Raw genomic sequence first — 25,713 nt, 5'->3', positions numbered from 1 at the left:
CCCCATGCGGGCTGGAGTTAAGAGTATCAGAAACATCAGCTCTATGGGAAACATGAACTCTCCTGCTACCTACAATAGGGTGCTTAACTTTCAGTAAACTCAGACATGTGATTGTCCATGCAGTCAACACAAATGGTGCATGCAAAGCAGTTTGGCCAGACAAACGCACAGAAAATGCAACAGACTTAGACACATAGGAAAATCTCTTCCTATAAAGACCTCAATTTGCTGAGTCTGATAAGAACCTTGGCTCCAAGAGACCTATTCATTTATGCTTAATGTTATGCATAGGCCTAAATGTTTTGCTGGCTCAGTTCCAACACAACATAAAAGCCCAATTGACATTTTGATGAATATGGTATATGTTCAACCAGTGCCCTGCGCAGAACCTTTCTACTGTTATCACTGGGTCTCTCACCTCATCGTGTCCCACTGTGTCCAGAACTAATGTTACTGCTGCAGCCTCCTCTGTACCCAGGGGTCTAGCTAACAGAAGAATGCTGCATGATACAGAGGCAGCCAACCCATCTCTGTGCCATCTAGCTCAGATCCCAGAACCAAGTTATAGCTCTGTTGGCATGGCTCAGGCTAATCAAAGTCATGGAGAAGCACCTGTCTCCCACCTACACGATGAATGGGCAGTTTAAATTTTCATTACAGTCACCAAAAGTGCTCCCTGCTGCAAGCACAGAAGGCGAGGAGGTATGTGCTGGAGAGAGCCTCTGAAAGGCTCCCATTTGACAGGGCATTGGACTGATCTCAGGGAGTCAAACTCTTCTGGATGAAGTTGGATGTGTGGGCTACATCCTGGGCACTTTCCACTGCTTCAACTTGGGCAGAACCAAAAATGTTAGAAATCAACAGTGACCATGCACCCTGCCCTTCAACAGGGCATGAGTCTTCTACTTCCTTGCAGCACACTAATACGCCTGCAAGCACAATGCACTCCAAATATCAGGAGCTGATGGAGCAGCCCAGCAGCAACCAGTCATAACCACCATTAGGAAAGGTGGACATAACTACACCTTAGACCTCTGGATTCACATATGCAACCCAAAATAGCTGCACCTCTTGCACATAGTGTACTCTGTCGGGGTACCATCAACGTGAAAAATTACTTACACCAGCTCACACAGGGGATTTGCTCCCATGTATTTGTCCCTTCCCAGACAACCCATCTATTGGGGTGGTCAGAAGCATCCTGGGCCCCAGGGGCTGGAAGGTAACACGATAGCTGAAAATCTGCTACGGCTGGGCTGCAACACAGTCTGTGAGCTGGGGCAAAGAGCAACACATTTACTGCCAATACAGAGAAAGCTACAGAGGGGTCAGACAGCAATCTCAGCAGCTGATGTCAGAAGTACAAGGGGGACGCTTTAATGAGCTTTAATTCTCTTACATTCTCCCGGAATACCTGGTGTCTCAGGCGATCTCCGGAGAGCCCTCGGTGTCCTTCTCCACAACCATAGGCACAACCCAGGGACTTCACAATTTTTATCAGCATTGTGAGTGCCAGCCTATGGGTGCTGACAGATGGGCCTTCATCCTGAGGGTCACAAAGGGAAAGACAGTGTGAAACCCTGGCACAACCACTGGCATTTTGTTAGCATTTTGCTTTTAACAAATTTTTGTCCATTTCTCCTCTCAGACACTCCGTCACTGAGTTGTTACTCTTGGAATGTTTACTCTGATTATTTTTCAAGTTTACAGACCAGCCCCCCCGTTTCAGCTCCCCTCAAAAAGACACACTATAAATGCAAAGTCCCCTACATGCTGCTATGAATACCATTCTGCACTTAATTCAAAAAATTCTGCCTGAAAAACAGAGCTGGCTTGCTTGAGCAGAAAAACAAGCATCTTCTTAAAATGCCTTCGGTATTATGCTATTAGGAATTGCAACTTTGGAGGTCAGCAACTGCGTCTCTTGGCCAATTCTCATAGCAATACTGAAACATTTATGATTTCTGGCCATCAAAGAAAACAAACTGTGCTCACACACCGGATGCTGGTTTTCCTTATGAATAATAAACCTGAAAAAAATCATTGTGATAGAGGGTTTCAGGCACTTTGACAAGATATTGAAAATGTCCATGCAAGACTCACAAACCCTGTTTTTGGCAGCTGGAGTAGTTCTAGTGCTTGAATTCCCAATCATGTTTCTTCAGTGGAACCCCAAGTGAACACCAGAGCAAAACAAATTGATTTGTCATTGCGGTGCAAAAAAACCCAAGGGAAAACAGAAGGGCAGTTGCATACACATGATACTGAGTCTTAACAGATCTTACAGTGCATTCAGGAATTGTATAATGGGAAGCAAGACAAACCTTTTCCTGTTTTTTGTCATTCTTCTCATACGGCCCTCCTCCTCCACCACCACCATCACTTCCACCTCCACCTCCTCCACCACTTCCACCACCTCCTTCTTCTCCTCCATCTCCAGCTCCACTAACTGGGGGAGGCCCAAATCCGCAAGCTGAACCACCAGAAGCAGCCCCTTTGAGCTGGAAGGATCCTTCACTTGGTCTCTTTTCAGGGGCCTCATTTTCTTTGTTCTCACTTTTTCTCCGAACCTTCTCTACACAGGGCACCACGCCAAGCTGAAGTAAGCACTCCACAATGTTCAGTGCCACGTCGCAAATCCGGGAACTGATGTCGTGGTTCAGGACCAAGTAAACAGCCTTCAGGACCACCTGGGAGATCCAAACACCATATTTAAAGTAATTTCCTCTCCTAGTACTATTTAGTGCCTGGAAATTCTAGTCACAGACCAGAGACTCATTATAGCAGGCACAGTACAAACTAAGAATGAAATACACACAACCCTCAACCCCAAGAGCCTACAATCTAGGTGTAGGACAACAAACCACAGGCTGGGCACAGTCAGGCAGAAAGGAAACCATGAGATGATATCTGTGCGCCTGAGAACACTGCTTCGGTGTGCCAGGAGCTGTCAAGTCATTAAAGGGAATGCAGAAAAGGTGAGTTTTAAGGTGCCATTAGAAGAAAGGTGCTCTTCAGTTTTATACTGTTTTATAGGGAACTTAGTGCATGCCCCAGGAACACAGCCATTAAATAATATCACTTAAGATTTGATGTGTGCATTCCACATGCACATGCACTCCTTGCAAGGAGTAATAGGAGTTGCAGTATCTCAGAGGAGACTTTTACAATATGCACAAATGTATCTGACTGACCTTTATGTACTGCTGAGAGAAGTCATATAAAGAGGTGGAGGAAAAGCCCATCAAAACCCTGATCTCAATGGTACAGCTATATTGACAGAAGTAGGACCTGGCTTTCCTCATTCCTTGCCAATTACCGAGAGATCCAGCATGCCGTTCTTGTGGACAAAGTTGTTGGTTCCATCAATGTGATCCGTATCCTCCAAGCAACTGTAATTGATGCAGGAGTCTGTCAGGCTCCGTGGGAGGTTGGCACATGCAAGCGGCTCGTGGGGCATCTCAGGGATAGGCACCTGGTTGCAAAGCTTCCTCATGTGCTCGCTGAAGAAATCTGCATAGCCCACATTGAAGGAGGCCAGGGTAGTGTTGAAGGTTGCCACAGTGATGGTGGAGATCTGGGACCGCACTGCAAGGAGGAAAATGGCTACCTGTAAATTTTCATCTCTAGAGTTATGAAATGGAAAACTGAGGCTGTGCTTGTTTACAAGAAGGGAGCAGCTCTTAATGCAGCTTGTAATGCCAAAAGACAAGAGAGGTTCATAATTCCTATCGCAGGTACAGAAATGAAAGCATAGATTTACTTCTTCCTTTAAACCAGTAAAAATTAGAACAACCCCAAGCTTGCTCTAGCAGTACAGTTCCATGGCATCTTAAGTTGATCTCAGTCAACTGGGCAGTTAAGTAGATCAGGTGGCAAAGCCAGCCTAAATCTAATCCAAATGGGGGACAACATTTTGGCTAGCTTTGCTCCCTGTATTGGTCCAGTGTCCAGTCTTAAAAGCAGCACTGCCCCTGCAAGGGAGAGAGGAAGGACTCTGTGGCTGGATGCAGGAGTGAAGGTACGGTAACAGCAGTACCAATTTGAAGCAGCTTTCCAAGTCACCCCAATTTGAAACATTTCATCACACCAACTGAAAAAAAGCTGGCAGTGTGTTCCCAACAGCATCTGTGACAGTCTTAAACCATTTTCAAAATGTAAAGCTGACTGATGAGAAAGGCAATGTGGTGTCTAAGTTCATAGTACTCAGAGAAGGGACCTCATGACATAGCCAAGCTTAAATTTAAATTGGTTAGTTCAGGCAGTGACAGCATTTTGTTTTTATCAAGGATTCACCATGGTTTTACAACTCATGCTGAACTCCAGGCCACAATATTAGTAATTCCCCACACTTAGCACTGTGTAAGTAGGCTTATACACCCTGTAGTGTAGAAAGACCCCGTGTGTCTCACAGGACCACCTTCTGCCAGACAGTACAGTAACAGGGCTATGGAATAACAAAGAACCTCCACCTAAGGCTATTTAATGTGTTTTAATGAATAAAATAACATACATATAATAAGAATCTTCAAGCACTGACTCAGCGATGGATTGGTTATATTATGCAAATAACAACTTGCCAGAGTGGTGACTACATTTCCTCATAGCCTGTGCAACCCTGTAAGCACTGAACTAGCACTGTTTATTAGGAGAAATATTCTAAGGCTGACAGCAGTATCTTGAACTAGGCTACAATTTGGCCAATGATCAGGCCAGGAATTAGCTGCCTGTAATCAAAGGATTACATGTTAGCACGTGTAAAATTTTAATGCCATTCACTGAAATTTGCATGATGAAGATAACAATAAAGGCAGAATTAGGAAATTTTGTTTCTGAGCTACGAAGTTTGATGATTATCTAAGGGCAGGTATTTTTTGTTTCATTAAGGTTTTGCTTAGTTTGTGTTGAAATGGGTAACAAAAATCCATATCTAAATCCTACATGAAGTAAATTTTCTTGTGTTGAATCTTTATTTCGCTGTCAATGATAGAGCTGACTGCTGGATCGTACTCACAGAGGCAGGGAAGGAGGACTAAGGCCTCTTCACTCACATCCATGTGTGTCTGTAGCATGTGCCTGTGTGCCTGTGATTTCTCTTGAGCACCTACCTAGGACATAACTAATTTTTCATCTCTGCTTTTCAGTGTGTCAGCCAGAAGAAATTAGTTTATTAGCAAATGTCTTCTGGAGAGAGAAAATAGAAAACATATGGGAAATTATGAATGACCAGTATGCTTGGATATAGTTGGACACACAAAATAAAAGAAATATGTAATATTTGCACTTATCCTTAACTACAGAATGATTCAAAGTCATAGATTACCACTAGAAATAGTAATATTTGTCCTATTATTCATATAGTTGCTGCACAATTGTACCTGGGGTACAAGAAAAACAAGCATTGCATATGGCTACCTTTTAGAAAATATTTGTCTTGGAAGTTGGTGTAGTGAGTGGAATTACTGTCCTACAGAACTAATGCAGGTCAGGAAGACAGATGTCCTTAAATTGATCCAGAAGAAGAGCTTTGCCCAGGAGACACAGAGAAGAGATGAAGGCGATGTGCCCACGCTGGATTAGAGCTGACGCAAATCCATCCTCTCTCAGACTATTCAGATTTGCTGTGCTAAAAGCTCATGGATCTTTAAGAGCTTTAAGGCTACAGCACATATTATGGAGTGCCAAGGTATGCTGCCTGACAGCTTGTGCAGAGACAGCCTGTGCCCTGCTCCATGAGGTGTGTGATAGCCTGTTCCCTCATCAAAGTTTGAGGTTGCACTTGCCACAAGTGAGGCCCAATGTCTATAATCAGGTTTTGCCAGTAGCACTATGAATGAGGAAGAAAACAAAATCACTGTTTAGGCAGTAGGAGCAGTGCCAGCAAAGTGCTCTGGTGCAGACAGCTCTGCTGACAGAAAAGAGCTTTCCTCTGCTTGGCTAACATTGTTTGACAAAGGTGGCGTTGCCCTGCCAACAGAAAGGCTCTTCCTTCTGGAGCAGACTTCATCCCACCAGGAGTTCTCCCATGTCTCCCATCGTGGTCACACTGGCATTGCTATTTCTGCAGAGGCCTCCAAGACAGATGGGCCACAGGGAGACTTCAAGTAAATTTCAAAAGCCAGGCTTCTGCTTGGAACCAGGAGAATTAAGAAAAAACTATGATTCTCAGCACAATCCAGGAGCTGGGGACTGCAAAGGGACATTAAACACCACAAGAGTCCCCATGAAACCACTAAAGTTAGCAATACCAAGTTCCCGCCCAAACCTCTGTGTTGTGGTAAGGTGAAAAAAACGGAAATCCCGCCTTCTCCCTGCTGATGGCTGCTAATTTTTTTGACAAACTGCACCAGATAAACATGAAAGGTTTGGAACATTCTTCTACAAAGAACAAAAAAACCCTCAAGAGATGCGTTAAAAAAAAAAAAAAAAGTAAAAAACAATTAGCCATATACTCATACACAGAAACAGTAACACTTCCTCAGCTTCTTGGAGCTGGTATTTCAGTGAAATGTTTCTTTTCTGATGTGTTTAATTTACCTTCTTTGACTGTGTTCTCTCCATGGCTGTTTGAGTGGTCCGGCAGATCAGAGACCAGAGTGTGATGAGAGTGTGAATGCCTAGCGCTCAGACTCTCCATTTCCGTTGCTGTGTCAGAGCTCCCCCGCCTGGTAAACTTTCCTAGGGCAAAGACAAGAAATGGGTACTTGGTTTACTCATCTGAGAGGTGCTTGGAGGCAAGAGACAGTAGCTGAGGTTAGAAACTGAAGGATTGGAGTCCGCTAAAGTGAAGGCCTTCCAGGGTCCTGTGAAGCAGAACCAAACATTATACTGGGATATCTTGCTCATAAAAACTGAATGTACAAACTCTCTACAAGGCTTTTCCCCATAGCACATATGGATTTAGCTGACACCCACACTTTCACCCACCAGCAGCTTCAGAAAAATAAGATTGGTCGGCACTGAAAGACTCCACTCTTTGGGGAAGGTTACAGGAATTTGGTTTTTTATCCCCTTGTCCAAAAGGAATAGGTATATTAGGGTGGGGAGTGCTAAAGCAGAGGAAGTTCTTCAGGAATACAATAAAATACAAATCAAAAGAACCTACTGGAAGAGGGGGACTGTCTCTGAAGTAGGCGGGATCTGTTGACCACTGGATCTGAGATACATGATTTCACTGAGATGTCAGAAAGAAAGCACCGTAGGTTAAATGAGGACAAGAATCTGGAGCCCCTGAGATAAAAATTTAACAAACTTCTTGAGCTACTGAAGATATGGAAACTAGGATTTGGAAACTAAGTTATTCTTGTACAAATCCCTAGGTGTTCGCATATTAACCATTGACAAAACACATACAAATCTTTAAGAATTCACTTGGCTAAGCTCATTGTCCTGTGTCCCAAAGAGGGGCACATTTACAATGGTGAGCTTAACAAAATATATGACGTTAGGAATACGTCTGTGAAACAAAAAACAGTGCCTAGACACTGTTCAGTGAACTTGGAAGCTTGAAGGAGCCAATATTTAGATTTAAACACTGTATCTTTGCAATATCAAGGCAGTGTAAGCCTTGCTATCTGTGACAATGCCCTATTTATTTTGTATCCAACATTCACTTGAGGAAGACTGTGAATATTTTTTGCCATACTCCTAATAACCATATTGCTGCCTCCAGAGATTTCTCTTTAGAAGAAGAGGATGCAACCATTCCTTGAATCTATTTTAAGCTGCAGTTGTGCAATGCTTGCTAGCACTCAGGGAAAGTGTATTCAAGTGGTACAGACACCTGTATAGGTTACTACAGTTGCTATTATTCCAGCAAAGACGGTAGTTTTCAGAGAAAAAGTGAACTAAAGCATAAGTCATTCAAGGTCTGCTCTCAGCACAGTTACCACTTCTACAAACAGGTGTGTCATGCTGTAAACAGAGCCAAGGACACAAGGTCCCAATAGGATGGATGAAGAAATAAAGAGTCTCTGTTGTTCTCTGAATGTTCAGGTCAGGAATGACACAGAACCTGGAGCAGAGATAACAACATCTCACCTAATATGGTGGTTTGCCATCCTCCTCTGTCGATGCCACGCCGGTCCTCCCCAATTCCAGAGAAACTGCCAAAGGAGAAAGTGCTGCGAGTGGGTGAGACATCCAAATGATCCTCATGGAGGAGAAAGGGCACCCCCATTCTTCGTTGACGCTTCTTCCCAGTATGGTGGAAAGGAATTGACCCTTTGCGCTCACGCTCCCTGTCTTCTTTGCGGCTCTTAAACTGCAGGAGGAAGAGGAGTAGATAAGAGAGCAGGTAGAAACTTTGAGACACACAAACTACCATTTGGGGGAAAAAGATAACACAGATGTGTGGCCCAAGTATAACCTTCCATTCTGAGCTTTTTATTTTGGCCTTTTACCCCGATAGCAACTATCTGCACTGGGACTTAAAGGAACTCAGGATTGCCCTAGGCTTGGATGGATGCCCTTACGTAATTTTATGACATTCTCAGATCATGAGCTAGATTCGTAGAATCCTCAAAACTCTGCTTAGTAACTCAGATAGTTGCAAATCCAGAGCTTCATGAAGTAAAAACATCGGAAGAACTCACTGAATTAACTGGAACTACAGTGACCATCTGCACTTTAAAAATCATCTCTGTTTGAGCACCCTCCCCTCATGCAGTTTCAGGACAGTTATTTGAACGAAGATTTAAGTATTGTGTTTGGAATGTGTATATAAAAACCTATGTAATAGCACGCAGAATCACTTCCAATGAAAAGAGATGTCAGTCTCAAATATGTCATGAATATATAGTCCAAGCAGATCTTCAGCTCCTACTTAGCAGGACACTGAGGTGCTGAACCACAGGTAAAATTAAAGTATGATTTTCTTCCACTCACCTTTTTGAAGATGTTCATCCCCAGGTCTGTGGAGAGATCTGGAACTGCTGGTCTACGCAAGTTGGTCAGTGAAACCTTGGAAAATGCCTCTGTGCTTAGTGATTTTTCTTCCTCATTACATTTCATTGTAAGATCCTGCAGCTCCCAAACGAAGGAAACAAGCACAAGGAGAAACAGAGGATAATCAAATTTTTAAAACAAGAGCTACTTCCAAGAGCTGTCATTGGAGCACTGTAGAGGAAAAGGACCTTCAATTCATTACACAAAACACTATTCACACATATAAAGAAAAACAAATGAACAAGCAAATAAAAATTAGAAACACCCAGAATTATTAACCTTGTCTAACATTTCTGTCACCACAGAAGGAAAGTACAGCACATTGCGCTGCCACAGAAAGCCTCAGGCATTGTTGTCAGTGTGGTCTACTGGCATGGAAGACTGTGTTTTATTCTGTTCTGATTCTAATCCCAGGTATGACTCTGGGTAGCTGACAATCTTCTTGAGGCCTTGGTTTACATTTATGAGCAATCACAATGGCTACCTTTTTTGAAGTGTTTTATTTAAGATCTAAGAGAATATGCCCTTAATAACACATGCCTTTAAATATGTATTTTGGAACTGAACTGCAATAAGCAGCACTGTCCCTTCAAAAGACTTGATGTATAAAAAAAATCTATTTACTTGCTAAAGAAACCTAAAGATTTCGACATCAGTAAGCATCCTTCACTTGTAATAACAGTACTCCAATATATGTCCATCATAGTTCTCATCACAGTTCTTATCTATGAAAGCTGTAGCACAGAATGATGCACAACAGGGAAAATCTTGGGACTAATTTACTCTCATTTCAGTAGAGGGCACTCTACTCCCCTTCTGCACTGAGCAAAATGCACTACAGCTGCCAACTGTAAAGAAAAGCTTTGCTACAAAGGGTGGCATAAGCTCAGCTCCTGGCCATCTGTTCTCATTAAAGATCTGACGCTACTTTTCATGAGATGTTTGTGCAGCTGACCTGACCAAACTCCCTCAGGATAATTTTCTTCTGCCTAAATATCAGCTTGTTTCCAATGGAGATGCTCTTTTCCCTTGTTCCCCCATCAGAAAGGTTCTGTTAAACAACTGGGTCATGTTAAAATAACTTTTTGCTTTCAGTCCAGAGATAGCCATATGCCAACGATCGATGAAGACTCCTGTGGTATAGGAGGTTTATATTCTGCCTAGCCAGACTGCATATTGCAGAGCTAGCCAGTGCTGTAATACACACATGTGCAGTTTTATGCATCTGAAGGTCCAGCAGAAGCCGGTGACAGTCTTTGCAGCTGAAGTTTTAAGCACCAGTTACAGAGTTTGCAGTACTGGGCTACTGGGAACCACACATTCTTCAGAGATTTTTCAGACTAATCAAAGACTACCCTTGAATCCTTCCTATTAATTTTATCATTACAAGAATGAAGAAGACACACGACAGAAAGATTCTTCTTCATGTTTGTTTCCAGTCAAGGTATGCTTTTAAACCTTTTTGCATATATGACTGAAGATTCAAGGAAGGAGTCATATGTAAAATCCAATAGACAGCAAATCAGGATTCGGCTCTAGTTGCTCTCAACAGCAAGGCTAGCAAGTACTCTGTATGGCTTAGTTCTTAGTTTTTACAGCTCTCTGGCCTCTTCTGGCTGGAAAACATAGTACGAATTTACTTCAGATCCATTATCTTTGTCCCTTATTTACTAAAGCGGTGGTTTTTAGGTGGCTTCGTCACCAAAAGGACAGAATAAGGATCAGGGCCTACGGTGATACATGCCATACAAACACACAGAAAGACACAGTCCCAGTTCTGAAATCTGCTTGGGGTAGGTATCAAGCAAACAACACTAGAAGCAAATTGCAGAATCACCTTAAATCTACAGTGTGGCATATGATGTATTTTAATGAATCAAGCTAGCACTCCTGTTGAAGTCTGACGTGGCTATTCTGTGCAGTATACTATGAGACAATTATGATATATGCATAAGATGGATAAGAAAGCAAAATAGTTTGGGGGCTGCTACTCTAGATTTTGTTGTTTCTGTTTTCTATAGCTTTCCTTCTGCATGACTCTATGGCTACCAGCTCATTAGTACTTCTCTCAACTCTTAAGATATTTCACTTGAGACTCTTGGCTTTATATTAGCATTGCAGTGAGCACAACTGCATTGGTCTTATGCTTCATTTAAGCTTTGGCTCTTTGCCCCTGCAATGTTAGTGCAAGACTGTAGAGGTTTGTGAGCCTTCATTTCCTAGACCTGTCCTTATCCTGAATTCACTGCTTACAGGTGAAGTGCAGGTTTCCTTTCTCACATGTTACCAGGTCTGAAATATCTTTAGACTAAAGTCACATTCTAGAGAAAGCTACTATTAATTGTATTCACACACAACCCAATACCCTTTTCCTATGCAACAAAGAGTGCTGGCATGCTGCATCAAATTTTTTTCTACTTTGCTGTTCAGATTACTAGGCAGTACATGAAGGCTGTTTCCCACATTCTCTCAATCCCCACTGATTTAGCCCAAGCTTATATCGGAAATGTGATTTCAGGTACACAGAAACCAACAAGAAGCGTGAGTTTTGATGAGGCTTAGGGAGATGCAGGAAGTTACCCTGAAAAACTGCAGAACAATAGAAAGAACGTGGATTTACCAGAAAAATCTACTGGTCCCTGACGTGCTTTGCAGGCAGCTGTTTTTGTCTCTAAACAGTTTTTGCCTACCACCTTAAACCTATCCTGCTGAAACACAGAATGCAGATATTCTTCAGAAGTTATTGATCAATCTTTAAGCAGAAATAATGACATCACGTTAGGAATTTAAGGTCTAGACCAGGCTTTAAGCATATCCCCGTGTCAGATGATCTTGTGAAGTCTCAGCATACAACCCCCTGTGCTGACAGAAAGAAATGACAAATCTTAGCCCTCTGGAGGTGTCACGCTCTCCTCTGACTGGCAGAGAGCCTTGAGTGATGAGACTCTGAATTTAGAAACAGCAGTTAAATCCCTACAGTTGGCTGGGATGAAACAGGGCCTAGGTGTCTCTGCACTGCAGATTTCAGTCCTCAGAGTTGTAAAGAAGGAGGGCATGAGCTGAAACTTTTGCTGCATGGAAGACCATTTCACCTCCTCCATCACAGCTGTTCTGTATAACAAATTGGAAACCTTTTTAAACAGGATTCCAATTTGATGAAGTACAGTAAAAACACACAGGACTGACACAGAAGTTACCAAAAGCAATCAAACCTAGCCCTAAAGGGAAGAATGCCCTGGACAGAGCCCTCACATTAACAGCTAGAAAGTACCCAGTGGAATCGCCAAATGGATTTAACAGAAAAATGTTAGTGAAGTGCAACTGAATAACGGAATCTTCTGCAAGAGAAACAGCCTGGAAAAGCAATAAATAGCCAAGTATGTGAGAGGAGGGAAGTGCTTCACAGTGTATAGAGAATAACCAGCACAATACTAGTGCAAACAGTGCCTACAGAAGACAAACCCATTCATGCTGCCACTGTGCTGAAAACCACAAAGTGCACCCCCTGTTGTACTAGTAGTTAAACTTGCTAATGTGCAAAACAACCGAGTAGTTATGAGTAAGGGCAATGGGACAGTGTACGTGTAGAAACAGTGAAACACATCAACAGCAATATCTTCCAATTCTCCCTCCAGGAAATAACGTAGAGGAGGATTTTCTGTACATGCACAGCAATCCTATAAAATCCTCATGCAAAGGTAGATTAAGACTGAATAGTCATTCATATCACCTGGCCTTTACGGAGCTATGTCAAGCTTTTACAGGGATGAAATAGGCAACATTTCATAGAAATGACACTGAAGTATAATAAGGTTTAAATAATAATGCTGCTGCTGAGCCCTTAAACCCACAAGTAACCACCAGACCTCATAAAAATCACAAGAATGGCTATAAAATCCTGAGATTTAAAAATAACAGTATTAGTATTTACACTGTTTATGTTTGTCTTCTGGCTTACGAGCATCTGGACTGTAGAGGAGAAAAGATATTTCACTCTTCTCCCTTATAAAATGACAAGTTAAAAACTGCCAGAGTTCTACAATACTGAAAGCAAGGATTTTAAGAAAAAACACCAAAAATTCTGAGACTTATGACTCAAAAAATACATTTCACACCAACATTAACAGAAGATAGAGCCTTTTATTCGAGGTGTGTCATAAAATTGGATGGCAAAAATAGATGTATTAAATTTTGTTAAGCAGTTCCATCAACTCAGTAAATCAGAATTTGCTGTTAAAAGCCCACGTGACAGGAAAAGAGAATAACCTCAAAGTAGCACAAATCAACAAGGAGATTAACTGAAACTGCAGCAGTATCCCTTTTTCTCTCTGAAACAACAGTGAGCTATCCAAAATAAAAAACATGTAAGCTCTAACACAAGGATCTTTACTTCACCAAGGTCAGGAGTCTGGGGGTTCCTTTTCCAGCAAAACAGGGAGCAAGTCCTGACACCTGTTAGGGCAGTTTCTCTACTGAGGTTTTGTTGGCAAATATAAAAGTTACGCAACAAGAATAACAGCATGAGAAGAGGCAACAACATGGCTAGCTTTTGCTCACTGCCACTGTTTTCAAAGTCTACTCCAATACTTTAGCCCAAGTGTTTGCCTGCAGTGCTGTACCAAGTGCAATTCCTTTTCTCTCCTTTGAGAGGTTACACCAAAGAAGCTCAGTGAGTCCTGAGCATTACGCCACAAAGCAAAGGCAATCTGATTTCTTCTGACAACTACATCAGTATATTCTCACATTAAAAACTAATGTTATCCCAGTTCACCCTAAATTAATTATTCCAAATGAACCCTCAAGCTTTCAACAGTCACCAGCTCTGAATCTCTGCATCAGATTCTGCCTCCAAAGCCTCATTCTCAGAGCTCTTTCTGAATCAATGCACATATCCCACCTCCGGGCAGTTTAATCAACACCAAAGCTGTGCTTTTCACTAGTTGTCCAGCCATCACTTCCCAGCATCACCGCAACAGTTGCTGTTTTTTTACTGATGGCAACTGCTTACCTGAGTTTTGTGAGTATTCACCAGAGAGGGTGCAGCAGCCACCATGGAGCTGCTCCGAGGTCTTGGTAAAGGGGTGATCTCAGGCTCAGGTGGTTTCTCTGGCTTTTCCTGTAGCATATGCCTCAGCCTCTGCAGGTAGTACATTAGAGACCACTGCGTGCCTTCCTCGGACCAATGGGGCTGCAGCAAGCAGCGCAGCACCGCCACATCGAAGTATGTAGCATAGCGAGACTTGTGGCATGGTGGGATCACCAAGGACACCCTGTTCCAAAAAGCAGGAGTACAAATGTTACTCATCAAGCTCCTTAGCCCTTCTTAGATACTCAGTTCTCTGAATAAAGAACCACTTAACAATGATCTGTCAGGTTCCTAGGTTCGACCGTTCTTAAGGGGTCACTCTCGATACCACAGAGTTTTCTTTGCTAACTGGAAACCAGTTCTGTCATAGCATACATGCTGGTCCATCCGAAGACCCAAGTGCTCTACAAAGAGGCCTAAAATTTAGCCACTAATCAAGAGCTGTAAGCCATTCTCATTCTCCTGCCATCTGCAGGAATCACCAGGATGTGCATACAGCTGTGCCTGCTTGAGCTTTCAGGGACATACACCACTGACCCTTTGGGACTAAGGCCCTGACTGAGGAAAGCATTACTGAAGACACATAAGCGGATATTTAGCTTTCAGCTCCCCAGAGGACTCAAGTATCTGCTTTATTAAGTGTTTTCTTGGAGAGGGCTGCTTTCTTAAACTGTGGTCTGAAGATAAGCCTCCAGCACCTGCACTAACTGAACAATTTGTTCAGCTGGAAACAGACAACACTTGAGGACCTGCTGTTCAGATACTAGTAATACATATTTACTAATGGTCTGCATTTGTACACATCAGGCCTGCCTTAAGAAGAAGCAGGCAGGACAGTGAAGTTAGTTAACCCTTTAAGCCAATTAAATGATTCCTATACAAGTAAAAGTTACTGTTATGGACACTCTTTGCCAAGGTGTGGTAGAAAAAAGGACCGTTTTTAGCCTTAATTATACTTTTCCTGCCTTTCAGGTGCTGTCACTTCCTTATGGGCTTTAGTAAAGAATTTCCTGCGTATTGCAGAATTCAGTGAATGCAAAAGCAAGATGTCTGTAGTCAGGCTCAGAAATGACACTCCAGAGATTTCAGATTTAAATGGGATCATATCTGTTTTCAGAGTCAATCTTACTACAGTAAAATGCCCCAGCTTTTTAATTATTTATTTTTCATACCACTTCTTTCCCAGCAGAGTACAACTGGCCTGATCTATCCTCTGTAGAGTCACTACCTGTTCGGATACAATCTAACAGATGAGCAGCAGTAAAAGAGTTGGAAGAATGAGAATCATGGCAAAAGGAGGTGTGAAATGCTTGGGGTGGGGCAGGGACTCTAAAGATCTATTTTTTTTTGCCTGCCAAAGTACACAATTTGAATGTTTCCACTTTGTGTGTTAGAAACACACCTCTGAGAACTGAGTACTTCTGATATTGTATTGTCAGGCATTTGGGAGTCATTACAAGAACGTCAGGTATTTATTTATTTTTTAACGCCATTTATATTATCAACTCTGCTAAACAACATGCAACCAGCATTGGCAGGACACCCCCATCTCCAGCTAGGTATCTCCAGGTTCTGAACAGAGGCATCCAAGGCCACAGCCCAGCAAAGCATTAGGCAACAAGTGGCAATACTGACTGACCAGCAGAACCTCTAAGTGGTTAAAGTGCTTTGCTGGATGGCTGCCCCATGCATCCAAGGCAGACATAGGACTGCCAAAAGAGAAAGAAGTATGTAGTGAATGTTGACACCACCTGAAATCACGTGAACCCTGCTGCATGTTACACACTTGGAAACAGGGCCAGGTGGCAGGGCTGGGCTTGAAACATTGTGTGCATCTAGAACTCAAAAGTGAAGGAGCTGGTTTGCTGCCAGCCCCACAGGCCACTGCTGAAGGCACTTGGTGACTGTAGACCAGCCTGTCTGCATCAGCATATGTCACTATATGCAATCTATAGATTCAAAGTTTCTCCCCTAGTGCTGTATTCAAAGTAAAAATGTTACAAGTTTGATGACTTTAAAATGAGTTGTTGTAAAAACCTCAAAACCTGAATTATGAAGGAGAAAACAATGATAAATGGAAATATGCTATAAAGTTTTCCCCATAAACCTGATGCAAAGGCTGTTTTTGTCACAGTCAAGATTGTGTCACATAGATGCAGCCTGCAAGAAACTGTAAGGATAGCTGGGATACTCAAAGCATCCCAGCAAAGGAAATAAAGGTCATAACCTCAGTAGCAAAAAACAAAAAGGATGATGCACTGCTCCCTGGTCACTTTGCAGGACCCAGATCAGTGTCTGAGTCTAAGCAGTCTTTCATGCTCCCCTGTATGTGGCACACGCAAACCTGAGGCACAACACAGTCTGGAGCAAGGTATCTTCCCCTTATGAAATATTTGTCACTGAAGTCCTTCCTGCATAGTCTGTTTCCCAGGCAGTGTGTTCAAGGCAGCAGCTGGACAAGGGGCTGTAGCTTTATTTGCTTCAGTGATAAACTGCATCATCTGTAAATGAAGAATATCACTGAGTGGAGCAGGGACAATTAGTCAGGATCAGAGGAACAAGCCATTTGCTCAAGAAGCGTCTGAGGAACCAGAAATTAAACTCTGTACTTCATTTAGAAGGAAATCTAGTGCTCATATAATCAGCTCTTGTTTGCCTGTGACTGCAGGGAGAGTGGAAAGGCAGCCTTCCTTCAACCCCAGGCCAAGGACAAAGGAATACTGCGGCTGTTGGTAAGTAGAGTAAACAACATTTGTTCCCCAGTTGTCTGTTGCTTGGCAACCAAAACTCCCTGTACAGTTTTAAATGATCAATGAGTCCTGCAAATGAGGAGGCATAATGATGCTCTCTTCAAAGCCTGTCTGAAGCTTCATCCCCATAGCAACCACCAGACCCAGCTGACAAATTGATCATCTGATTCTGTCTTCTTAAAAGGCTGCTTATTTTTTTATGGCTGTGCACTCTCTGAGCAGTAGTGTTCACACACAGAAAGGCAGTTCAGTCCCCAACTTCAGTTTTACTGGCTCACATTAATACAAATTAAATAAAGACCCAGAACTGACAGCAGGCCTGATACACAATCCCAAGGGAAGCCTCCTGATGCAATCAGAGCCTTAAAGAATAGCTTTGCCCTTTCCACCACTGAAGGAGTGCACCAAACCTCTTTTTGAGAAATCAGAGCCATTCCTAGATTATATCCAGAAACCCACTCCATCCCACATTTCTTCTGTTACTGCAATGAAGCAATTTCTTAAAACACTGCAGTGTTTTGGATATGACATTTCCCAAAAGAGATAAGCAACAGGAGCAAAATTTTCAGGAGGAGTTTCAGTGTCACTCCTAAATCCAGAGAGACCTAAAAATATAGATAGGCTCCCCTCCCTCTCCACCCTCTGAAATCACTCACCAGCTTCATTTACTTTATGGCACTACCCAGTGTCCAGCACTACTGAAAATCTGGTTCTATCTTTATCTGCCCCGATCTATAATAAAATAAGTTAATTTATCAGTGCCATGCTGGAAAACCATGGCCTGAGCTCTGCAGGGCAAGCTGGGAGGATGTTTGCGTGGTTGCACTGCTTTGTTAGCCTGTTCCTTTGGGGCAGTAGTCTAAAGCAAGGTAAGAAGCTGGATGCAGAGATGGCCTAATGAAGGCAATGGAGACAGGCTTGCAAAAATCCTTTGCTAAAGGGAAAGAAAATTTGATCAGAAGGAAGCCAGAAAAGATACCAGTTGCCTGAGGCTGAATCCAGCTAAGGAGGGTTGAATCAGCAGGTTATTTGTTAGTGTCGTTAATGATAAGAAACCAATATATTAGAAAAGACCAAAGAAACTGTCCCAACCAGCCACCTACAGATTTCTCCAGTGAAAGTGGCATTAAATATCAAGTGTCACCACCTTGTTCATCACCCAGAACTGAGATTTGTTGAATTAAGAATTTGAGATAAACATCCAGCACCCTTGGCATGCACAGACAACAGCAGAATCAAGAGAAAGGACTTCTGTGACTTCCACCATTGAGTCACACCAGCCTAACCTTCTGCTGAAGGGGTTTGTACCTGGGATGTGCGGTGCCTCTCTCCTGAGAGGTTTGGGATGATACACTTCCATCCAAGGAATTTCCACGATGACATGCTGAAACAGTAGCCTTTGGAGGTACAGAATCTGGCTGGGATGTCTCACAGACCACCTGTAGTCCCTTTGGACAGTTTTAATAAAAGGAAATAGGTATATAAACATATTTATCTCTCCCATATTAAGTTTTCTTACTGCAATTTGTGCTTAGACACGACTATTACTTATACCATAATACCACGGTAATACCATGGAGAAACTGATCAAGCCTGGGGCTTTTCAGTACTAAGTGTTGTACATGCAAAGGATAAGACAGGGCTCTTGCCCAGGGAAATGCGCAAGATCCGACTTCACCCTATGAGACAGGATAAGGCCAAGGAGATCCTGACAGCTATACTCAATACCCTTCAGTTCCACTGTAGACAAGGTTGGGAGCCTTTGGAATAACGTGAAGAATTGTAATTTCTGGAGATGGAATACTTTAAGGTGGTAACCGCACCTGTTTCAATATTAATTTCCCCTTTCCCTCAGCTCCTTATTCAAGCTTGTCTAACCTTAGCATAGAGTTTACCTCAGTATGTCCACTGTCCAGATTAGGGGATTCGCAAGTCACGCTCTCATTGTTGGTGGGAGAACTTCTCTTAGCTGAGAAAATAAGTCAAAGGAGGACATTTCAGGAATCACATCTAATATTAAAATATACCACTGAAGGGGTAAACCAGAAAAAAAAAAAAAAAAAAAAACACAAAGCAACATCTCTCTGCTGCAGACTTCCTAGGCGTTAGCCACAGCCATAAAAAGGAAAAAGGACAGTTTTAATTTTTGCACAATTCTTTTAACTGTGTTGTCAACAACATTGTCTACTGAAAAATTTCTATTTCCTTAAAATTCAATTTAAATATAAATTTTATTCTAAATCCATCTGGTATTAAATTGTGTGTTCCTGTGCTTACTACTGCCTTTTATGTTGTAGCTCTTCCTCCCCCTATTTTAACATATATTCAGCTCCTTTTCTAGGTTACATCTCTCACTGTATTGTGATTTCCAATTTGACAAATGCCTTCATCACAGGAAACACACAAATGTCACACAAAGTTTGATCAGCAATGCTGTAGAAGAACAAAGGCACCACAAAGATTAGGATGACAATTCTTGAAATCTGGTCACATCACAAGTTATTCAGATACAACTTAGTATCAGACTGACTCCAAACGAAACATTGCAAAGCTTCCTCAGTATGATTTTTTTAATTCCATGTTTGAAGGAAAATTTACATGAATTTAACTTTTTTGTCCCAATTTGAGATAACAATGTTAAACTAGCAGAATCTTCCTTGATATACAGGACCTCATTCCAATTTCTATATCCATTCTGCTGAAAATGTTTTCAAAACATAACAAAAGTATTTTAATTTCAGACTTTACTCCTGAAGTTATTCTTTAGGGATTTTCTGACCACACACCACATCTATGGAAGAAATTCCTACAATCAGATAAAACTTAGGACTAATTCCTTTTGTTAGTTCCAGGGCTGAAATCTTACTTTTTATTTCCAGAAGCTGAAGCAGAGGGAGGAAGAGCTAGATGTCAAAGATGGTTTTAAATAATCTGAAAGGCTTGAATCTTTTGAATTCTGGACTGTCCCAGAGGCCTACATAACAGGCCTCAGAGCCTTCAGAACAAAATATGGCATCCAAAATGACTCGCATCAGAAAAATCTGATTTAGCGAACTACATTTTCACTAGTGTGAAAATTACAGTTCTGTGCTTTTGAGAACAAGCAAGCAATGCTACAGCAACATACCCAGCACACTATCAATTCACCACTTTGTAGGAATTATTGTCTATAATTAGAAAAACTATTGTCTAAAAATGTAGAAGAGGGGTTTTATAACTAGGCCAGACACAAAGATTTGGAAGCCTAAGCACCCAGCTCCAGTCTCATCATGGCTGAAGGTATGCTAAAGTGAATTCACAACCTAAGCCTTCTTTCGAGCCTCTTGAAACTACTTTGTTTCATTTCATAATGATGAAATTCACATTTTAGATAGGAGGAGAACCTACACTGTCAACTGTGTGCTCTTCACTGTTAATTTTTGTCCAGTGCCAATCTGGAAAAGCCTTTCCCACCTGTGTCAGGCAGCTGCTAGACACTGCCTTTGCCCTTCTTAGCAACTAAAGAAGATACGGTGAAACAGACATATGAGCCTGACAGGAAATGGTAACTCTACTGGAGAGTTTCTCATTTCCTATTTGTGATTTCTCTCTCCTCTCCTAATTAGTTATTATGCAAATATGGATTGACTCTGAGGGGGAAACAACCTTAAACTACTCTCAAAGGTTGGACTAGTTCCTGCAGGATTAACATATTCCTTCAAATAGTGTGGCTACAGAACGTAAGGCAGCATCAGGCAAGCAAAGGAAAGGTTTATGCCTCTTTGGAGCTACAACAGCCCAGCAAAGTCACAGACCTGTAACAATGTTCCTGATCGGTTTTACAAGGGCGTTGAAGGCTGAAACTTCAGGCTGCCTGTGTTCCCACATAGGCTGCCAAATAACAAGGCCGCTAGCCAACCGAAATGTCAGGTCAGACTCCTAGAAAGACAAACAGAGGCTGTATCACACAAGCTCATACAAAATAATGCCTTTTGCCAGTCTAAAAAGATGGTCATTGATGCACAGATCTTACAAGAAATAAGTGATACCATGTGCAGTTCTGTGGTAAGGATATGCTAACTCAAGGGCCATAGACACCACTCAGCAGATGTATTAATACATTTCAAGTATGGCTATTAAAAAATAATAGGGTAATCTCAATACAAAAATATACAAGAGGCTTTTTCCAAATGAAATTTCTATACTAATTAATGAATCTCATTTTTTTCCAGGACATTAAGCTGTAAAAGAAAAGTCCATTTCTGTGTCAGAAAGCATCCCTTATGACTATATATAACCATTTCACGTTTAGTGTTCAATCTCAACCATAGGATTTAAACTCTGAGATTTGAACTTCTTGCCCCAAAAGAAGGAGAATACTAAATATTAAAACATTACTTAGAAATTGAGGAAATATGAAATGTAACAAATTACCGTAAAATAGCAGTATATAATAATGTTATTATTATTAGCTCTGTTAGTACCTGAGCTATGTCAGTACAGAGACATTGGGACTAGTTACACTTGTGCCATCATTGTTTTACATATGCAAGTAGCTGAAATCATGTAAATTAGTACACAAGCAAATCTTAGCAGGATCAAGTTGCAGGTATGCACGCACTTGACTGAAGGTTAGATGTACATTAGGAGACACTGATTTTGGTATAGTCCAGCTACCCCCATAAGGTAAGTAAACATGATAATAGCAGTTTTGGCAGCATAATTATAGCTGCACCACCATCTCCTGTTGACGTAGCTCCACATGCTTCAGCAGTTGAAATCAATGATGCAGACAGAGCTAAAGGAATGGCAGGAGCTGACTGGTTGTGGCTCTCCAGCCCTTTTATTCCCTACTCCTTCTTAGTGCCGTCTCAGCATAATGAGCTCACAAGCCTTGTTATAAACTAATCTTGTTTTTAAGTACTATTTTCACTAAGGAGCAACTTGCAAGGCTTTTGGAAGTGGCCGCAGTAACACGTGTTGCGTTATTACTTTGCGTTGCTAGCTTTTGGTGACATGCCAACACCTTCATCTACAGTTGTTAAGTTACAGGATTACATGCATCCACCTCACCCTCTGAAAGCCTCATTTAAAAACACATTGATAAACACATAAACCCTCTCAGTCGCTAGGCATTCCATCATTCAGGTCTGTCTACGCAAACATGTATCATCTTCCTTGAGCACATGCATTACTTTGGTTATTTGATCAGATAGTATTCTTCCCTTGAGACCCCTACCTCTGAAATACAGAGGGGACAAGGCTGACTTAGTGAGCCAGTCACATGCCTCATTTACCTCACCTTTTCTGAGATTTGCTTTGATGACAGAAACATGCATGTTTTCATGGGCTTTTTAATGTTCACCACTACAGAGAACTCAGAGTTTCAAGGTAAGCCTGAGTTATTAACTCCCTCTTCTAAACAGCAAACTACATCCTAGAAAGATTAACATAAAAAAAATTGGAAACCTAATCTCTAATAGGCATGATGATCTATCTCCAGTTTCATTTAATTTATTCAAAGGGCAGCCCACATTTATTTGTGTAGCACTGGGAAGAACTCAGCATTTCTTCCTGTCATGTCCCAGTAGCTTACAGAGAAAACATGGAATTAGTAAACAAGCATGAAAAATTTGGCCTAAATAAACTGAGCAATACAGTAGAAGAACTCAGTAGCAAAAGTAGGGAAAAGATCTAGCTCTCCAGAACTGCTTTCACCTGCCTTAACCAAAATATTATCATTTTTTTCCTGTACTTTCTTATCTTCTTCAACTGCTTCAGCATTCAAGGTAGGATTAGAACAGATAACAGCCTCCATCACTTCATGACTTTATAGACCTTTTCCAAGCATCTACTCTCACAAACCAATTTCTCTTCCGAGGCCTAGCTGGAAACATAAAGGCTGAATGGCAGCCTTCCAGAGAGACTAAGGACAAGACGCAGGATTCAGAGCATGCAGAAAATATCTCTTCATCACGCCACTCTGCAAAGTTGATGCACTCAGCATAAAACCATCAGACAGGAAGCCTGCAGCCTGCTTCTAACTTCAGAACAAAGGAATGCTCCATTGCGTTTGCCACTGATGTGCTTGTACCACTATCATGCATTCCTGGTAATTAGATCAAGATGATTAGTAATGACAACTACAAATCCCACAGTGGAATCCCTGAAAATCTAGCAAGGCCCTTCTGAGCAATGGCTGAGAATCACTGGAGCAAACTAAAGCCTGCAATCCTTTTTGCAGGTTCCAGGGTCCCAAAGACTTCACAAGGGGGACAGATCTTTGACATTCCTAAAGGCTGAAAATGGTTCACTTCAGATTTATTTGCCTTTGTGTCTGCCTGATGCTGTGGCGATTGTTCATTTCGCTGGAAGTATTTCTTCCTGATGGCAGTGGTATTCTGCCAGCTTGTTAAAACACTTCCAGTGGTCACCTAGTAAGCACTGTAGTCTGAATTAATTAACAATCACAAAGGCAGAATAATTCTTTTCATGCTCAGAGCTGTCTCCACACAAGTACCCCATCAGTGCTCCACTTACTTTAATCCTGTGGACAAGGGGAGCAAAGAGGAACACAAAGAGCTCCACTGTGGCCATGGAGTTCTGGAAGAACTTCCTTCTGTTATTCTCCTCCTCATCATTCGTGGCGCTGGGCCGGGGATGTCCTGGTGATCCTTGGTTTTCAGCCTGGTGGATAAAGGCACTGCTGCTCCCTCCCCAACTAGAGCCTCTGTCTCCTCCAAATCGGTCATTGCTGCAGTCCTGGGGAGCCTCCAGCAGCATCCAGTGAAGAGTGTGAAGAAGCTTTGTTTCAGCTACTCCAAGCTTATCCTGATGTCCTAGATGGAAAAATGCATTAGAGCATCTCACAGGGTTTCCATTAATGGTACTGTTGAGACTTTCAGAGCCACACAGGAAACCGAGCATTCAATTTCCTGATAAGCATTTGAAAATTAAAATTCTACCATTAAAAGTATGTTTGAAACCTCATGATTCACAAATCTCTATTTACTTCACAGAATTTGCACTTCAGTCTCTGAAATGTCAGTTACAGGGTAACTGAATGCACAGACATCAAGTGCTCCTAAAAGATGTCAGCTCACAGTCTTGTCTGTTTGACTCTATTGAATAAGACAAAATGCAAGCTGCTCAAGCTGTGTCCTGTTAATGTTCCCTACTGGCATGTCTCATGAAGTAAATTCCTGATGAAATCACCGCTAAAATAAGAGACTAGTAAAGGAAGCTAGGTTTGGACCTGGTCCTATCCTTCTTATCTGATGCAAATCATACCCATTGGTCTGAATAAAAAGAAGAAAACAACCCTTGAAGATATTAAAAGTACCTGCTGCAACTGGCCACTGCAGCATGCCTTGAAAGAAATATGCATTCCTTCACGGAGCCCATGCCTGTTGCGTGGTAAGACTTTTGCTAAAGCTAGTTCTGTTATCTCTGGAAAATAACTAACAAAGTATTATGGAACTACTTCAACTCTTCAGCTCATCAGACCATTAACTTCACTGGGGAATCTCTCAAAGGTTGTCCTACTATAAATGAGAACAGATCAAGAAAGGCAATCCACAGGATAAACTGATTGGGATTCTAGGACTTAAAATATTTTGGCACCCTGAGCATCAACCTGTCATATTTTGACTGATAACTTCAGCAATGGAAAAACAAACTCATGTGAGCACTAACCTAGCTTGTTTCGGTTGGAGAGCAATGTTGCGGTGCAGTGCAGCACATGTGGGAGCGCAGCTTGGACAAGTTCCCAGCGAGAAATGCTCTGGATGGCTTCAGAGAGAGCTGGAGAAAGGCCATGCAACTTGTTCTCTACTAAAACTCTTTCAAAAGACTAAAAGTAAGAACAGAGAAAAAAAAAACCACACTGTAAATCTATTTCTGCATGTACCTTCCCGTACACAGAGCATTCTCTTTAAAAAACCTGTAATCTGTAATTTTTCATTATATAACTAAAACACACCTTATAATATTTTTTCCTGAAATACACAGACCGCAGCTAAAGCTCACCAGGCATATGGACATATTTGGCTAAGAAATTAATGGTTCACTAAATAAATTTTCTGTAACTAAAAAGAATTAAAGCAAGTATCATGTGTATATTAGTAAATGATGACATCAAGCCAGACTTACAGTTGTGCTGGGTATTAATGTGGCAGGACAGTAATCCTGCTGGAAGTCACAGGAGCTAATGAAGCCTGTATTTGTGAACCTGAGAGCTGGATATTCTTCTCACACACACGCGTTCTTTCAGTTTAGTGTAACATAAAAGCGCAACCCTTTAAAGGTATATGGGCCTTAGGAAATGTTTTCACACCCTGCCACAAAAAAATAATCAGTGTATAAATTTTTTTGTTGAGCTATGATGTAATGGTTTTGTGAACACAAAGAAAATAGCTGATGGCTGCAGCAAGTTCATTATATCCACCTCAAGCAACAAAAAATAAGACTATCTGCCTTTGAAATTCCTAAGGAAGTTCCTTACTGCTAGTTGCTCCAACCATTACAATAAGTTCTTCCTCTGACCAGATACAAAGATCTCACCACCAGTCACAAAAGCAGTTATATTCCTTCATCAAAGTTCCTAAAGCAGACACATACATTACTGACATACTGCATGTCCTTGCATATACCAGCTCAGCCTCCTCGATACCTATTTGCTCACAAGCAGTTTTTACCAATTTTATCAAGCTCGGGACAAACAAGTAACTGTTGGCATTCATGACCTAACAGATGCTTCAAATGCCCACACTGTAGATTCATAAAGCTTATCCTTCAACACCAGCCATACTTGTAAATTTGAGGGGGTAATAAGAATAGAGTTAACTACAAGCATCCCCGTAACAGCTCTGCTCTGGCCAGCGTGGAAGCAGAGAAATGCACATCTACCTGTACTTACAACCTAAGACAGAAACTCCCCAATAGCACCAGGCA

The 25,713-nt window shown here is 41.8% G+C and overlaps 1 protein-coding gene across 14 annotated transcripts in view; it reads right to left on the bottom strand.

The window, feature by feature from the left end:
* UNC80 (unc-80 homolog, NALCN channel complex subunit) overlaps positions 1-25,713 on the bottom strand; it is a 135,058-nt gene that overhangs the window by 101,894 nt on the left and 7,451 nt on the right. For 8 of the 14 annotated variants that reach the window (XM_033008950.2, XM_042783868.1, XM_042783864.1 and 5 more), the window contains exons 3-14: positions 24,457-24,613; positions 23,302-23,600; positions 20,577-20,700; positions 18,678-18,751; positions 18,091-18,230; positions 13,955-14,216; positions 8,887-9,027; positions 8,041-8,263; positions 6,538-6,678; positions 3,320-3,588; positions 2,325-2,690; positions 1,400-1,546 (exon numbers count right to left, since the gene is read on the bottom strand). In XM_033008950.2, the coding sequence (XP_032864841.2) occupies positions 1,400-1,546; positions 2,325-2,690; positions 3,320-3,588; positions 6,538-6,678; positions 8,041-8,263; positions 8,887-9,027; positions 13,955-14,216; positions 18,091-18,230; positions 18,678-18,751; positions 20,577-20,700; positions 23,302-23,600; positions 24,457-24,613 (2,343 nt within the window). The remainder of the gene's footprint in view (positions 1-1,399; positions 1,547-2,324; positions 2,691-3,319; positions 3,589-6,537; positions 6,679-8,040; positions 8,264-8,886; positions 9,028-13,954; positions 14,217-18,090; positions 18,231-18,677; positions 18,752-20,576; positions 20,701-23,301; positions 23,601-24,456; positions 24,614-25,713) is intronic. The other 6 variants (XM_033008953.2, XM_033008964.2, XM_033008961.2 and 3 more) reach the window with 3 other exon arrangements.

Source organism: Tyto alba, unplaced genomic scaffold, assembly GCF_018691265.1.
Source record: "Tyto alba isolate M040663 unplaced genomic scaffold, T.alba_DEE_v4.0 Super-Scaffold_7, whole genome shotgun sequence".
NCBI classification, from domain to species: domain Eukaryota; kingdom Metazoa; phylum Chordata; class Aves; order Strigiformes; family Tytonidae; genus Tyto; species Tyto alba.
Note: the sequence above shows the minus strand (reverse complement) of the source record. Positions and strands in the feature narration are given on the sequence as shown.